General features: G+C 45.6%; 1 protein-coding gene across 1 annotated transcript; it reads right to left on the reverse strand.

Annotated features, from left to right (window-relative positions):
- Positions 1-11,898: 11,898 nt before the first annotated feature.
- On the reverse strand, positions 11,899-13,140 carry LOC125540471 (26 kDa endochitinase 1-like). Its single transcript, XM_048704088.1, has one exon. It carries the CDS (start codon positions 13,123-13,125, stop codon positions 12,064-12,066), a length of 1,062 nt encoding a protein of 353 aa, XP_048560045.1. The 5' UTR covers positions 13,126-13,140; the 3' UTR covers positions 11,899-12,063.
- Between the last annotated feature and the right edge of the window lie 2,021 nt (positions 13,141-15,161).

Below are 15,161 nucleotides of genomic sequence, written 5' to 3' on the forward strand. Positions count from 1 at the left end.
TTCCTCGTCGGCACCCGCATGAGCCCTTCTGCTCGCGCCTAGCCGCCGCACTTGGCGCCTTGCTGCGCCGAAGGCCGCGCCCCGCAGCCACGCGCGCCATGCTGTCGTCGCGCCCGCTGCACCGAGCCTCGCCTCTGCTAGTCCGTCGCCGCGCCACAGCGCGCAACCGCGCCTGCCCGCACCCTTCGCCTCGCTCCATCGCGCCGTCGCCGCGTGCCGTCTGCCCCCTACTCGACGCTCCGCTGCTCGTCTGCTCCAGCGCGCCCGCAACCCTTGCCACTCCCCGCTGCTCCTACGCCGCCCGACGCCCGCTACCGGCGCTCGCTCCCGCAACGGCGCCTGTTCGGGCTGGGCCCCCGCACGCCCGCTAGGCCCCTAGGGGCCTATGACATAGGGGCCCCACCGCGAGAACGTTTTAAAAAAAGATGTAAAAAAGGAATTAAAAAAAATACAAATATTAATTAATTAATTGTGTTTAGTTAACCTAATAGTTAATTAACCTAAATAACTACTGTTAATTAGCTAAACCGTCCCTAACAGGTGGGACCCACCTGTCAGGTTGACCAGGTCAACGGTCAACGTTGACTGCTGACATCATGCTGATGCATTAATTAATTTTCGAATTAAATTAATTTAGTAATTCTAAAAATTGATTAAACCTTTTAAAATTAATATAAAATAAACCGTAGCTCGGATGGAAAAACTTTGTACATGAAAGTTGCTCGAACAACGAGACGAATCCGGTTACGCAGCCCGTTCGCCCGCCACACATCCCTGGCATAGCAAACCTGCAACATTTCACCTTCGGTTTATCTGTCCGAAAACACAAAACACCGGGGATACTTTCCCGGATGTTTCCCCCCTTCGTCGGTATCACTTCCTACCGCGTTAGGGCATACCTAGCACCGCGTATTGCCTCGTTATGTTTTGTGATGCTTTGTTTGCTCCGTATTTACTATTTCTTCCCCCCTCTTCTTCCCCGGTAGACCCCGAGACCGGCGCTGATGCCACCGAGTACGACTACATCGACGATGAACCCTTTTCTTGCCAGAGCAACCAGGCAAGCCCCCCCCCTTGATCACCAGATATCGCCTATTCCTTCTCTATACTGCTTGCATTAGAGTAGTGTAGCATGTTACTGCTTTCGGATTAATCCTATTCTGATGCATAGCCTGTCATTGTTGCTACAGTTGTTACCCTTACCTGCTATCCTACTTCTTAGTATAGGATGCTAGTGTTCCATCAGTGGCCCTACATTCTTGTCCGTCTGCCATGCTATACTACTGGGCCGTGATCACTTCGGGAGGTGATCACGGGCATATACTATATACTTTACACTGTTACATTACCTGTGATACTGTTCGGAGATGGGGGCTGAAGGGGCAGGTGGTTCCACCCAGGTAGTGGTGGGCCTGGGTTCCCAACGGCCCCCGACTGTTACTTTGTGGCGGAGCGACAGGGCAGGTTGAGACCACCTAGGAGAGGGGTGGGCCTGGCCATGTCGGCGTTCGCGGATACTTAACACACTTAACGAGATCTTGGTATTTGATCTGAGTCTGGCCATTTGGTCTATACGCACTAACCAACTACGTGGGAAAGTTATGGGCACTCGACGTCGTGGTATCAGCCGAATCCTTCGTGACGTCAGCGACTGAGTGGCGCGCGCCGGATTGGACTGGAATGCCTGCTAGGCTAGGTCTGCTTCCGGCCGCGTTCGCGACGTGCAGGTGTGCTAAGGGCGATGGGCTCAGACCCCTGTGCGCTTAGATTTAGACCGGCATGCTGACCTCTCTGTTGGCCTAGGTGGGGCTGCGACGTGTTGATCTTCCGCGGCCGGGCATGACCCAGGAAAGTGTGTCCGGCCAAATGAGATCGAGCGTGTTGGGTTATGTGGTGCACCCCTGCAGGGAAGTTAATCTATTCGAATAGCCATGATCTTCGGTAACAGGACGACTTGGAGTTGTACCTTAACCTTATGACAACTAGAACCAGATACTTAATAAAACACACCCTTCCAAGTGCCAGATACAACCCGGTGATCGCTCTCTAACAGGGCGACGAGGAGGGGATCGCGGGGTAGGATTATTGCTATGCGATGCTACTTGGAGGACTTCAGTCTACTCTCTTCTACATGCTGCAAGACGGAGCCTGCCTGAAGCGTAGTCTTCGACAGGATTAGCTATCCCCCTCTTATTCTGGCATTCTGCAGTTCAGTCCACCGATATGGCCCTTTACACATATACCCATGCATATGTAGTGTAGCTCCTTGCTTGCGAGTACTTTGGATGAGTACTCACGGTTGCTTTCTTCCCCCTTTTCCCTCTTTCCTTTCTTCTGGTTGTTGCAACCAGATGCTGGAGTCCAGGAGCCAGACGCCACCGTCGACGACGACTCCTACTACACTGGAGGTGCCTACTACTACGTGCAGCCCGCTGACGACGACCAGGAGTAGTTTAGGAGGATCCCAGGCAGGAGGCCTGCGCCTCTTTCGATCTGTATCCCAGTTTGTGCTAGCCTTCTTAAGGCAAACTTGTTTAACTTATGTCTGTACTCATATATTGTTGCTTCCGCTGACTCGTCTATGATCGAGCACTTGTATTCGAACCCTCGAGGCCACTGTCTTGTATTATGATGCTTGTATGACTTATTTATGTTTTAGAGTTGTGTTGTGATATCTTCCCGTGAGTCCCTGATCTTGATCGTACACGTTTGCGTGCATGATTAGTGTACGATTGAATTGGGGGCGTCACATCCACACATATATTTATTCCAATAAAACTGACCATCTATAAAATGGCTATTTTTTTGCGGGTGTATAAAATGGCTATTTGATGGGATACTAGACCCTTCCAGAATCAACAGAGTTGTCTTAGCATTTTCCTCCACTAATGTGAGTAGCGATGTCTAAAAGACACGACAGTTACATTGCTGTTCTTTTGATGAGACCTTTGGGTCATCTCCAATGGTTATACGCTGGTTGCTGGTAACATTTATGACAAGGCACATATAATGATGTGGCGCAGAAATAAACAATTTAAAAGAAATCAAGGTTCCATATGTATACATGAACCATTATTTTTGCACAAGCTCTGAGGTATAAATAGAGAGCAAATTTACTTTTTTTTCTCCTACCTTCTACTGGGCAACTTAGAGATAGTCATGGGTTATTGGTTGATATCATAGACAATTTTACCAACAAAGCAACACATGAACTATTGAAGTGCTTCTAAAAATACTCAAACTAATAAATGATGCAATAAAAAATTGACCGTTCAGTGGGGGGATCTCTAAAATGTGAGAAAGGATATCCCATACACAGACTATTTATTTCTAGCGACCAATTACGTTAAAAAGGTGTTCTAACGATCAAGCGAATAAACTTCCAGGACTGAACTACTTCAGGAGAACATCTTTTTTTCTTGCGAAGACAAATTACCAAAACTACTAGTCTCTTTGGCCATTTCATTTTTGTAGTACTAAAGATACATGGCTATGTGTGGCAGTGAAGAAAAATAGTTAATGATATCTAGAAGTTTTTGTCAGTATGGAAAAGAGTATTGCACTGGAATCATTTTTCTCAGACACTCCTAGTCTCTTTTGCTAAATAATCTTTTGTCAATCCATATTGTTATTCTAACACCACGTACCATCTACGAAAATGGCCATTTGATGGGAGATTAGAACCGTCCTGAATCAACAGTCTAACTACTAGTTACCTCCACTAATGTGAGCGGAGAATTCGAAGACAAAACAGTGGCAATGTTGTACTTTTGATGGGATATTTAGGTCATTTCTAATGGTTATATGATGGTTGCTGGTAACATTTATCACAATGAACATGTAATGATGTGGTGCATAAATAAACAAAGAAAGAAATCAAGGTTTTATATATGCACCTGAACCAATAGATCTTTGTACAAGTTCTAAGGTATAAATTAATAGAGAGTAAATTTATACTTTTCTCCCACCTTCTATTGGGCAACTTAGATACTCTATTCGAACTATTGTATGATGGGTTATTGGTCGATGTCATAGACAATTTTACCAACAAAGTAACACATGAACTATTGAAGATACTCTTAGGCAGGACGGAGAAAAGGAATAATGAAAGTGTTGGAAGGGTGTTGTAGTGAGATGGTGTTGAAGTGTTGGAATAAACTAAAAGATTGCTAGTCCCTATAAGCATTTCTGCCACCGTGCCAGCAAGACATTAACACCAATTTTGCCATGTCTGCCAAAGTATCAAATAAAATGGGCGTGGCTTGGCACATGCGTGTACCGTGAAGATGATCATTTAAGGTAGAGTGCCGTAGCAAGAACCCCTAGGTGATATCCAATCGTGTCTCTTTGCAGGGATCCCGGGATAGGCAACTGCTAGAGACATAGTCCAAGTGTGTATAATCTAACTGTAAACTACAACCCAACTTTTTTTGTGTACGATAATGTTTAGTTAACCTAGTTGTGACGAGTCTTAGACTTCTCCCCTAGAGGGTCCTAGATGTACTTAAGTTCGAGCTATGTTTTGAATTCAGTTTAGGATAAAGTTGCATATGGTATATAAGCCGAATGGAGTTGCATGTATCGATTCCAGCTAGTGTGGTGTGGGGCATGTTGAGTGATGCGAATACTAATACCACCGTTTGATGCAATTAATCTTTGATGTGTCGAGAGATGATTTATCTCCACCCATTATTTTAAAATTGAGTATAACATGGACGTCTACATGCAATTTCTGTACAATATTGGTGCAAATAATAGTATTGTCGTAAAGCTGCACTACCATGCTTGTTCTTGCATATTTTAAGTTTTATGCAAGTTTTTATCATCATTTTCTATAAGTTCCCCTATTCATTTTGTTCCTTCTTTTAGGGGAAATACCAAAGATCTTGATACACCCCGCCTTAGTATAAGATATGTTTTTCTTTAATAATAAGAAAAAAAAGTGAGTGATATGAGAAGAAGAGGCAACCTACCAATAGAGATCATATAAATGCTTGGGACTTGGCTTGCTAAGTATGAATATGTAGGTCGACAGAGACGTGACAGTGCCGTATTGTCATCTTGCAAGATATATTAAATACTTCCTCTGTCCCAGAATATAAGAACGTTTTTGATACTATGCTAGTGTTACAAATGTTCTTATATTTTGGGACGGAGGGAGTACAAAATTTCTTCGGATGGGACTTAGCTAGCTAGCTAGATATATAGGAATACGAGGGCACATAGAGATGAGACGCCGCATCTCTTGCTCGCTTTAGTTATATGTTGTTATCTTGTTATCTCATCCCATCAGTATTAATGTTGGGTAAGCAAGCTGTATAGATTGCAACCATGGGTTCTGATTACCGGCCCTACACGGAATATGATTCCACTTGATGTAAACATGATTCAGCGATCCAAATCGAACTAAGAGCCACATACTAGGTGTACGCCATACCAGAAACTAGTTCATATTTCTGTACGTAGCATTAAATGAAACAAGGATATGTTGGTCCTACGATCTGATCTACAAGGCATGGCAGAATGTTCGAGACATACTGATACCAAAACAACCGCATATTTGAGCGATTAGATTCCATATTTGTGTGTATTCTCTTGCAATGGCTTGGAGGTACTCATATTTTATTGGGCAAACATTTAAAACCGTTAAAAACTTGTAGGCAAGACACACCATTCAAACATTAGTTTGTGTATTTCCTCAGATAACAAAAGAGTAACTATTTGAGTTAACGTACCGTTTCAGTAGCCAAAATCCAACATCATGATTTTTCTCCACAAGCTCAAGCGGGAGGGTACCCTCGACCGCTTAGATCCATTTACAACAAAGGGTGGATTTTATTAGCTCAAATTCAAGCATCAAGATAATACAAACCCAAAGAGTACAAACCCAATCTCTAGAGTGTTTGACAAAAACTACCACTTTAAGGGTTTTTGTCCCACATAACTACCACTTTTTAAAAAGTGGCCGAAAACTACCAAAAATTCTTAATTCTGTGACTAAAAACTACCACTTTCAGATAATAGCTAGTTTAAACGATTTAAACATGTTGACCATTCAGTTGACCATTATTATAGGTGGGACCCACACGTCATTCTTCTTTCTCCTCTCTCTATCTTTCTTTGGCATTTTCACAAACAATTTCTGTGCATTGGAGGGAAGGAGGTCAAACTCCGGTGACGCGTCCGCGCGTGCTGCGTCCTCTTCCTTGCGCGCCCGCGTGTGCTGCATCGCGGACCGTGCGGTCAACCGTCGCCGGCTACATCGCTCCGCCGCCGCCATATGCTGCCTCCAGCCGGAGCCCAGCCGCCTCCTCATGCTGCTGTGGCGTTTGCCGCCCTGCGCCTGGTGGCCTCGGAGGAGAAGCCCGCGCAGCCGCACGCGAAGCCGAGGTACTGCAAGCTCTAGGCCCTGCTGTCGTCGCCCTCGTCGGCCTCCCTTCGAGCTGGAGCTCGTGGTTAGCGGCAAGGAGCAGCAGCACCACGGCTCCGGCCTTCCTCTCGCCTCCGGCGACGACTGCCGGGGAGTCGGAGCTCCGCAACACCCTCCTCCCATCCGCTGGATGGGACGTCCAGGCTCACGCCCGTCACGAGGCTCGGCCGCAGTGTGCGAGCACCACGGCGAGCAGCTCCTGAAGCGCGAGCACCTTGGCGAAGCACCTCGGGCAGGGGAGGCGCGCACCTCGCTGGCGTCCTTGGTGGTGGTCTGGGCGCGCGAGGAAGGGGCGTCCCCTGGGCCATCTTCCTTGGTCAGGAGCAGCAGGGGCGTCTCCCCGGCGGGCGCGTCACCGGAGTTTGACCTCCTTCCCTCCCATGCATAGAAGCTGTTTGTGAAAATGCCAAAAAAAATAGACAGAGGAGGAAGAAGAATGACATGTGGGCCCCACCTGTAATAACGGTCAACTGAACGGTAAACATGTTTGAGTCGTTTAAACTGGCTATTATCTGAAAGTGGTAGTTTTTAGTCACAAAATTAAGAATTTTTGGTAGTTTTCGACCACTTTTTAAAAAGTGGTAGTTTTGTGGGACAAAAACCCTTAAAGTGGTAGTTTTTTGTCAAACACTCCAATCTCTACATAGGTAAGATGCACACAACCAATATCAACACACATACAGAAAAACATGCCGGTAACAAAGTCATGTAAGACCAAATCTATGTGTAGGCGAGAAAAGAAAATGAAAAACCCCCAAGGGACCAGATTCGCAATCGACAAACTATAACAATGATCATACCCGCGCCAACAATCTCACGACACCACGCGGATGACGAGGTACTTTAACAACAATGCCTTAAGAAAGGGATCGAAGCTCAGGTGTCGACGTCACCGGTTCCAAACACCCAGGCCAGACTCTGGATTTTCACCTTGAAGAACCAGTCTGAGTATATCTAAGCAATGTCTTCAACAAGATAACGATATAAAGTATCGCTATTGTCAGGTATAACCAACCGAGGTAAGACCTAGGCTTTCACCCTGAAACTCGAGACGACGCCACTTATGTGTTGTTATCACCCTTTTTCCACAACCCGGCAGTTGTATGTGATGTGGACCATCGCCGTTGCACAACCATGCATCTGCATGGCTGGGATCCTTGATTTTGACTGTACATATGATGCACGCACGCCCACGGAACCACTGAAAGTTTGCCGTAGCAATGTCCTGGTGCTGCGTGGCCACTGAAAATGGACATGCAACTGTAGCAATGTCCCCTGGCCGTGGTCGTGATGCATGCATTTTTCTCTCCGCGAGCTATGCTGCCATGTATCAACCCAGACCGTACCGCAGGCACCAGTGTGGTGCCAGCGTCATTGAAGGACCTGCTCAGTCGAAGCCATGTTACAAAAACTGATATTTTTGCCAGCACTGTCGAAGGACCTGCTCATCCGAGACCACGCGGCAGTCACGGGTGTGCTAAATCACATCATGAAACCTAGCACCCATCACAACTCACCAAGCAAACGAACAAAAACACCGCCTCCGAAAGAACTAACCGCGGTATTTTGAACTACTTTATGTTACACTAAAGCAACTTAATCTTTCTAGTGACCACTCGAGTGAAATAAAACTCCATGGGACCAACTATGCCTCGCGCAAAAGGGATACATGGCTCTCAACTTTGTTAGATGGACCGGCCAAGCGAGCCAGCATGCCACACGCACTACAGCATGGTAGGGATTAGGAGGCATCAATAAATACCTCTGAAGGCTCAAAAAATGCCTTCATCAAAAGTCTAACATGGCATTTCTAAAAAATGCTAGCTATAGTCACGAAGGGAAAGGCATATCTTAGCGTTTTTTCAGGACGCCTTCGATGGTCAGAGCTTTTGCGGCGATTTCCAAAACGCCTCGGATGCTCAGGACCTTTTGAGGCATTTCTGAAAAATGCTTCCAAATGTGCACACACGCGGCAGCAAATTGTAAAAAAGGAGGGCCGGCCCGCACCAGTAGTGACGTCTCCCAGGTATTGCACTTTCGTGAATGGCGCACACCCCTTCCTAAAGAAAGAAAACTAGGTAGAAAAAGGGCAGGCCCATGTAATGTATTTTTGCCTAAAAATGGTGTTTTGTCTGGGCGGTTTCTCTTTCGGGTTTTTCGACACGAGGTTAGCTCTTTTTTAATTTTTGCTATTTCTTTATTCATTTTTCCAAATGGTAAACCTTTTTATAATTCGAATATTTTTATCAAATTCATGAAATTTATTTTATTTTAGCAAATTCAAATCTGCAAACTATTTCAAATTTGGGAACTTTTTTGGCGGAAATAAAATTCATGAATTTTGATCTGAATTTGTTAACTTTTTGAAATTCATGGTTGTTTTCATTTTCATGAGCTATTTCAAATTTGTGAACTTTGTTTTCAATTTTTTGTTATTTTTTAAAAATTACTAAACTTTTTGAAATTTATGAAGGTTTCCAAATTCTGTGAATTTCTTTAGGATTTTTTGAAATATTTGAGTTGATGGTCACCGATCAACTGGGTTATTGGTCACTGCCCACCTGTGAGTTGGTCAAAGAGTGAGCAATCAATATGGAACAGTCTTTTTCGAACATTTGGTGCTCTTTGACGGGCCGGTCCATGCTGCTGCTGGGGTGAGCGCCAGTTTGCTTCGTGGCGCAGACTAGGAGGTCTCGTCATTTGTGTGCACCTTTGAGTAGTGATTTTGTTTTTTCTGGTGAGGGCTCTAGGAATGTTATTTGTGGCTAAAATGGGTAGAGGCAAAAACACTCATGATGTACCTAGTACTTCCTCCGTTCCATAATGTAGTACCTATAGATTTTTATAGAAATCAAACATTACAAACTTTGACCATGTTTATAGAGAAAAGTAGGTACATCTAGAATACCAAATGCACATCACTGGATACATCGTGAGTTATATTTTCAGAATGTACATGTTTGGTATTGTAGATGTAGACAATTTTCTCTATATACTTGGTCAAAATTGGCAAAGTTTGACTTTCACAAAAATCTATAGACATTACATTGTGGAATGGAGGGAGTATACCTTTTTCATGATTTTTGTTTCCATTTGTTTTTATTCCCATGCATGTGCTATTTTGATAGTATATGTTGTATCTTTTGCATTTTCTAGGGTTTTCACGGTGAAATAAAAACCTAAAACGCTCGCCGAACGTGACACAACGTGCGTTCGGTGTCCGAATTCCTTCAAATTTTGCATGGAGGCTTCCCATGAGCATGCCCACATACTAGAAAAGTGCGGTATCATTTCATGCATCGCAAGAAACACAACATGTTCAAAGGTAGTGGTTGGGGTATGCCGGTAGGGCAAGGCTTTTGTGCTATTTGCAATTTCCGTCATTACCAATCAACATGAACATTTTCCTATACCTGAATTATTTCTTGAAATTTTTCAACAATTTTGGAATTTCTAATCATGTATGAAAATTTTATAAACGAACACTTTTTTCAAAATTGTTAATAAATTTCCAATTATAGATGCAGTACAAAAATTGCAAACCACGTACTTTTTAAAATTTTATCAACATTTTTTAAACAAAAAAATTTATTCAATTTCTGAACAAAAGATTCAAAAGTGGGATCATTTTTTAAAATTCCAGAACATTATTATAATTTTGAAAACAATAAAAAAATTTGGTTTTCCTGAAATATTTCAAATTCTAAAACAGGTTTTAAACTGAATAATAAAGTTGAAAAAGGAAAAGAAATTAACGAAAAAGAAAAACTGAAAAATATAATAGAAAAAGCCTACGCATCACTTCCAGTGGGGGCCTCTTGAGATGGCCCAACGATTCGCCGTTTCGAAAATCATCAATTTTGAGAAACAATATTTATGAATTTAAAACAAAAACGAGATTTTATAAAATGTTTGTAAAAGTTGAAAAGAGTTATTGGATATGGAAAAAAGTTCATGAAATAGATAACAAAGTTAACGAATTAAAGAAAATGTTCACAAATTTTAATGGAAAAAAGTTCGGCTTGGGCGGAAGGTCCCGTCTCAGAGTACCTTTTTTTGACATTGTTCAAATGACCAATTTTTTTCTAGGACCTTGTATCACCATTCCAAGGCACCATGCCAATTTTTTGTGATTTCGACCATTCTGCATTTTCAAATAATGTTCGTGATTTTTGCTTCAAATTTCAAATTTTGTAGTGTTTATTTTAAATGTCTGTGTTCAAAATTACGTTCGCTCTTTTTAAAATACATTCATGTTATGACATTCTGAGCAACTTTTAAAGACAAGAACAATTTTTTGACATATCTTTACATTTTTTTAATGCGAATATTTGTACTTTATGAATAAAATTAAGAAACGCAAACTTTTTTTAAAATTTGGAACAATATTTTATATGTGAGCATTTTTTGAAAAAAAAAAGATAAAAGAAAAAAATTGAAAAATAAATGGTGATGAAATGACCGGTTCAACAATGGGCCGACCCAGCCGTGAACTCAAGTAGAAGAAAACAAAAAAAAGAATTAAATAGGCACAATCATTAGGATGTCTTATTTGGTTAGTGTGGTCCTCCTTAGATCAAGATGTCTCGAGTTTAATTCACGTCGGTTGCACTCTCAAAAAGAAAGTAAAAAAAGCTAAGGGCGCCGTGAGAAAAAAAGGGCGCCACGTATATGTACGCAGGCCGCATATCGCCACGGTGAAAAGATCATCCTACCCTTTATTATGAAGGGGTATGAGAGATCTCAGATATCAATGTGTTTAGCGCGGAGGGCGGGGGGGGGGGGGGGGGGGGGGGGGGGGGGGGCATGTACCTTAGCAAAAGTGTAGTAATAATCAGTACATAAGGATTAATTATAATGGGATTTTATGAAGTTTGTGTGGGGTACATCTGAACCCAACCTCTATATGATGGCTTTGCCCCTGAATTCTAGAGAACACCCCCTTAGATATTAATCGTAGCCACCACAAGATCAATATCATCTTCCCTTTGGTTTTGACTGTTGCCCTGGTGTTGTGAGGTGGAGGGCAGGGACTCTCGTCTCTCACCTTTTGTGTAGTAGGTTGTAGAATCGCGGTGACATCGCAATGCTGGTGTCATGTCAAAATAAAACAATCCGGCTGAAATCCCTTCTCGGTGACGCTTGGTGTCTCCAAATAGGCAAAACCCTGCTAATTCATTAGAAGACGAGGAACTTGTGTTGACCTCATATTTATCATAGAATTCAACTTTCTACCTCTCAATTCCGTTTGGCAAAAGTTACTTCCAAGGTCAAAAAGAAATTGAAACCATGGTTGCATAGATCTATATATCTTTATATCCAACACACAACATGCTCAAGATCCAAGTATTATGCCGGCAATCAATGTCGGGTCAAGTGTGTCCCTTATCAACAACAACAACAAACATCAAAGGACATGTTTTTAATAAAGATGACAACATTTTTAACCTCTACATCAAGTCAAGAGATACTCACACAAAAATGTGGAATTTATTCATCCATTTATACTCACACAACAATGGGAAATTTATTCATCCATTTATTTACTCATACAATACTTCTCAAGCTTATTGATCGGTGATCACATTCACACATCCATGCATGGAGGACTCACTCATCGTTTTGATATGTTGTTACTCTGACGCAAGCCCCACCGAGAGCCCACTGTTGAAGGGCCTCTGGTTGTAGCAGTCGAGGTTGTTACCATAGCCAACGCCGAGGACATCGCAGTAGCGCTTGTAGAACCCGATCCGGTTAGCAACACGGTCATCCTGCCCCCTACCGCACTCGAGCCCGCCGTTGATGATGTTGGTGATGACGCCATACCCAGGCACCCGGCCAGCAGCGTTGTCCGTGCCCGATGGGGTCCATTGGCCTGTGATCACGGCATGGGACGACGGCTTGTTCGCCTGAGCCGTCATCCAAAACCATAACGCCGTCTTAAACGACACCGTCGCGTCCGTGGCGACCAGGTCCGGGTTGTTGAGCAGGTCCACCCCGATGGCACGCCCCGCGGGGCCATAGTTGTAGTTCCATGAGAGCTGGATGGGGCCGCGACCGTAGTATTTCTTGCCCGACACGCACGGCCACTCCGGCTTTGGCTCGCAGTAGCTTCCCGGCGAGCCCTGCTCCTGCTTGAAGCAGTAGCCCCAGGCGTACGGTCCATCGGGCGCCGCGGGCCACCCGCCAGTGGTCTCGTGGGAGGTCTGCCCGAGGAAGGCCGCCACCTCCCGCTTCCGCGTCTCCGTGCTCCCCGTGGTGCCGAATGACGGGAACGCGGCGGCGGCGGCGAGGAAGGCGTCGTACGTGTAGAACCCGCGGGCCTCTTGGCAGTCGTTGCGGTGGAGGAGGAGCCGCTCGAAGAGGTCCCTGGAGATGATGGACGACACGCCCCCGCCGGGGCTGGGGCCGGGAGGGGTGGGGCCGCAGCCGCTGCACTGGCTCTGACAGCCGGCTCCGCAGTAGGCGTCGCCGCTGCCGCAGTACCCGAATTTGCTGCAGCAGAGACAGTTTGCGCACGTCGCGCCGCCAGCCTGCGAGCCGCACTGCTGGGCGTCCACGGCTGTGGCGAGTGCCGCCGCCACAACCATGGCCAGGATGGCCACCACCCTCGGGGCTCTCAGTACCGTGGGCATGTATGACTTCATGATCGATCTTGGTGGTGCCTGATACATTATGGCGCCAAGTGCCGCCATTTATAGGCCTTCTGTGGAGAAAAGTCGTGGTGTGCCTTAAAACTAGATCAATCGTGTGTGTGGAAAATCGGTGCAGAATGGGCCTGGAGAAAGGTGCGTGCAACGCCATTGTACTCACTCATTGATCATCGTTTGAATTATCTCTTGAATTATGCTGCATGGCACGCCACAAATTTCCTTTATCTTCTTCATTACTACGCAGGACCATGTGACCAGGTCTGCTCTCATAAATAGGCGAAATGGGCCGTCAACCACGTTCCACTGATAAATTAGTGAATACGCGACGAGGACGTAGTGGGATATGCTTGCAAAGAAACGTAAACTATGAGACTAACTTGTTGCTACAGAAATATATAATACTCTGCAACTTTGCGTTGTGTAGAAGAACTATTCGTGCATGAGGTAAACACTTGTAACTCTGACAAACAAAAAAGCATTGCAAAATCTTGTAGTTTTAGCCTAAAAAAACTGAAATATGTCTTGCTAGATAAGATCGATCAATGATTCTCACGGCAGGCAAGGCAGCGGGGTAGGGTATGGTAGGAGGATCAGTCCTGTTGGTGGGCCACTAATAATCAACCACTAACGTCAATGCCGGCCACAGAGCTGAGCCTGTATGTGGTTGTATGTTGTTGGGCTACTCTACATTGCCACCTATGTGGACACGATACGTTATTTGTTTTTTATCTATGATGAAAAATATTCGATCTTCAATCATGGCAGTACAGAGAACATCGGAAATAATATAATTACATCCAAATTCATAGACCACCTAGCGATGACTACAAGCACTTAAGCGAGCTGAAGAGGCGCCACCGTCATCACCCTCCCCTCACCGAAGCCGGGAAACACTTGTAGTAGTAGACAGTCGAGAAGTCATTGTGCTAAGGCCTCATAGGACCAGCGCACCAGAACAGCTACCGTCACAGATGAAGAATAATGTAGGTCGGAAGAATCCAACCTGAAGACACACGAGCGTAGACGAACGACAAACAGATCCAAACGAATCCACCAAAGGCATACCCGCCGGAGACACACCTCCACACGCCCACCGAAAATGCTAGATGCACCACTAGAACGGGGGCTAGGCGGGGAGAACCTTATTCAATCTTCAAGGAGCTGTGGCCGTCTCGCCTTCCTGAGCAGGACACAGACCCTGACAAAACTCAAAAACACATCTATAAACGAAGCCCTCCCGCCGGCAAGTGCATGCCGGGATCCACCGCGCCCCCATGGCCCTAGGGCCACCGGAGATGATGCGGACCGCCGGCGGCGCCAGCGGGAGGCGGCTGAACCCTAATTTTTTAGAGGAGGAGGCGGCTACTTGAACCCCGTTGTTCTTCCGTTGTTTCACGATACCTTATTTGTTCATCGAGTCTCTTACAGTTGCCTAGTCGCATTTTGTTAGTTTGATAATAAATACCAAGAAACTGTAGGGTGACACGGCGCGTCGACTTGTTAGGTGGAGTTTAAGCGCAGGCATGGCTGGGGCATGTTGGGCTGCGTGGAGGGTGGAGTGCACCTGGCTGCCGGGGTCGGATCTGGATAGCAACCGGCACGGGCCAGAAGCTGTTGTTCTGCGTCCCTGCAATGGTGGTGCCTTATTGCTCGCTCAGTCTACTGGTCAGGGCCTCAGCGGCGAGGGGTGGTGGATGAGCTTGTGGCAGCTATGGTAGCACGACGGCTGGGGTCTAGCAGGCGGTGCGGGGTGGCGATGATGACCTCCTTTCTCCTAGTTCCAAACCGACAGTATGTGGGGCTGGGCAGGTGCTGGTGGTGCCGGTCGCATCTGTGATGGTGGAGGCTCAGATCTAGGGTCTATGCTTGGGCGGCCCAAATCTAGGCCCAAGGCAGATCGGGGCTGGTGCTTCGGGTAGGTGAGGTTGGGTCTGGTCCGGTGGTGGCGGTCCTCACATTGCTTCGATGTCCTAAGGGTTGGTGCAATGGCCTCAGAATTGGTGTCGCTCGAACTCGCCTTGTCTAGGCCAGAGGGCTTTAAGCGGCGGCCGGCGGTGGTCTTGATGGCACGTCCCCTA

Source organism: Triticum urartu, chromosome 2 (assembly GCF_003073215.2).
Source record: "Triticum urartu cultivar G1812 chromosome 2, Tu2.1, whole genome shotgun sequence".
NCBI lineage: Eukaryota > Viridiplantae > Streptophyta > Magnoliopsida > Poales > Poaceae > Triticum > Triticum urartu.

Coding starts and splice junctions, on each gene's coding strand:
- LOC125540471 (XM_048704088.1), bottom strand. CDS start 13,125: ATGGCGGCACTTGGCGCCATAATGTATCAGGCACCACCAAGATCGATC.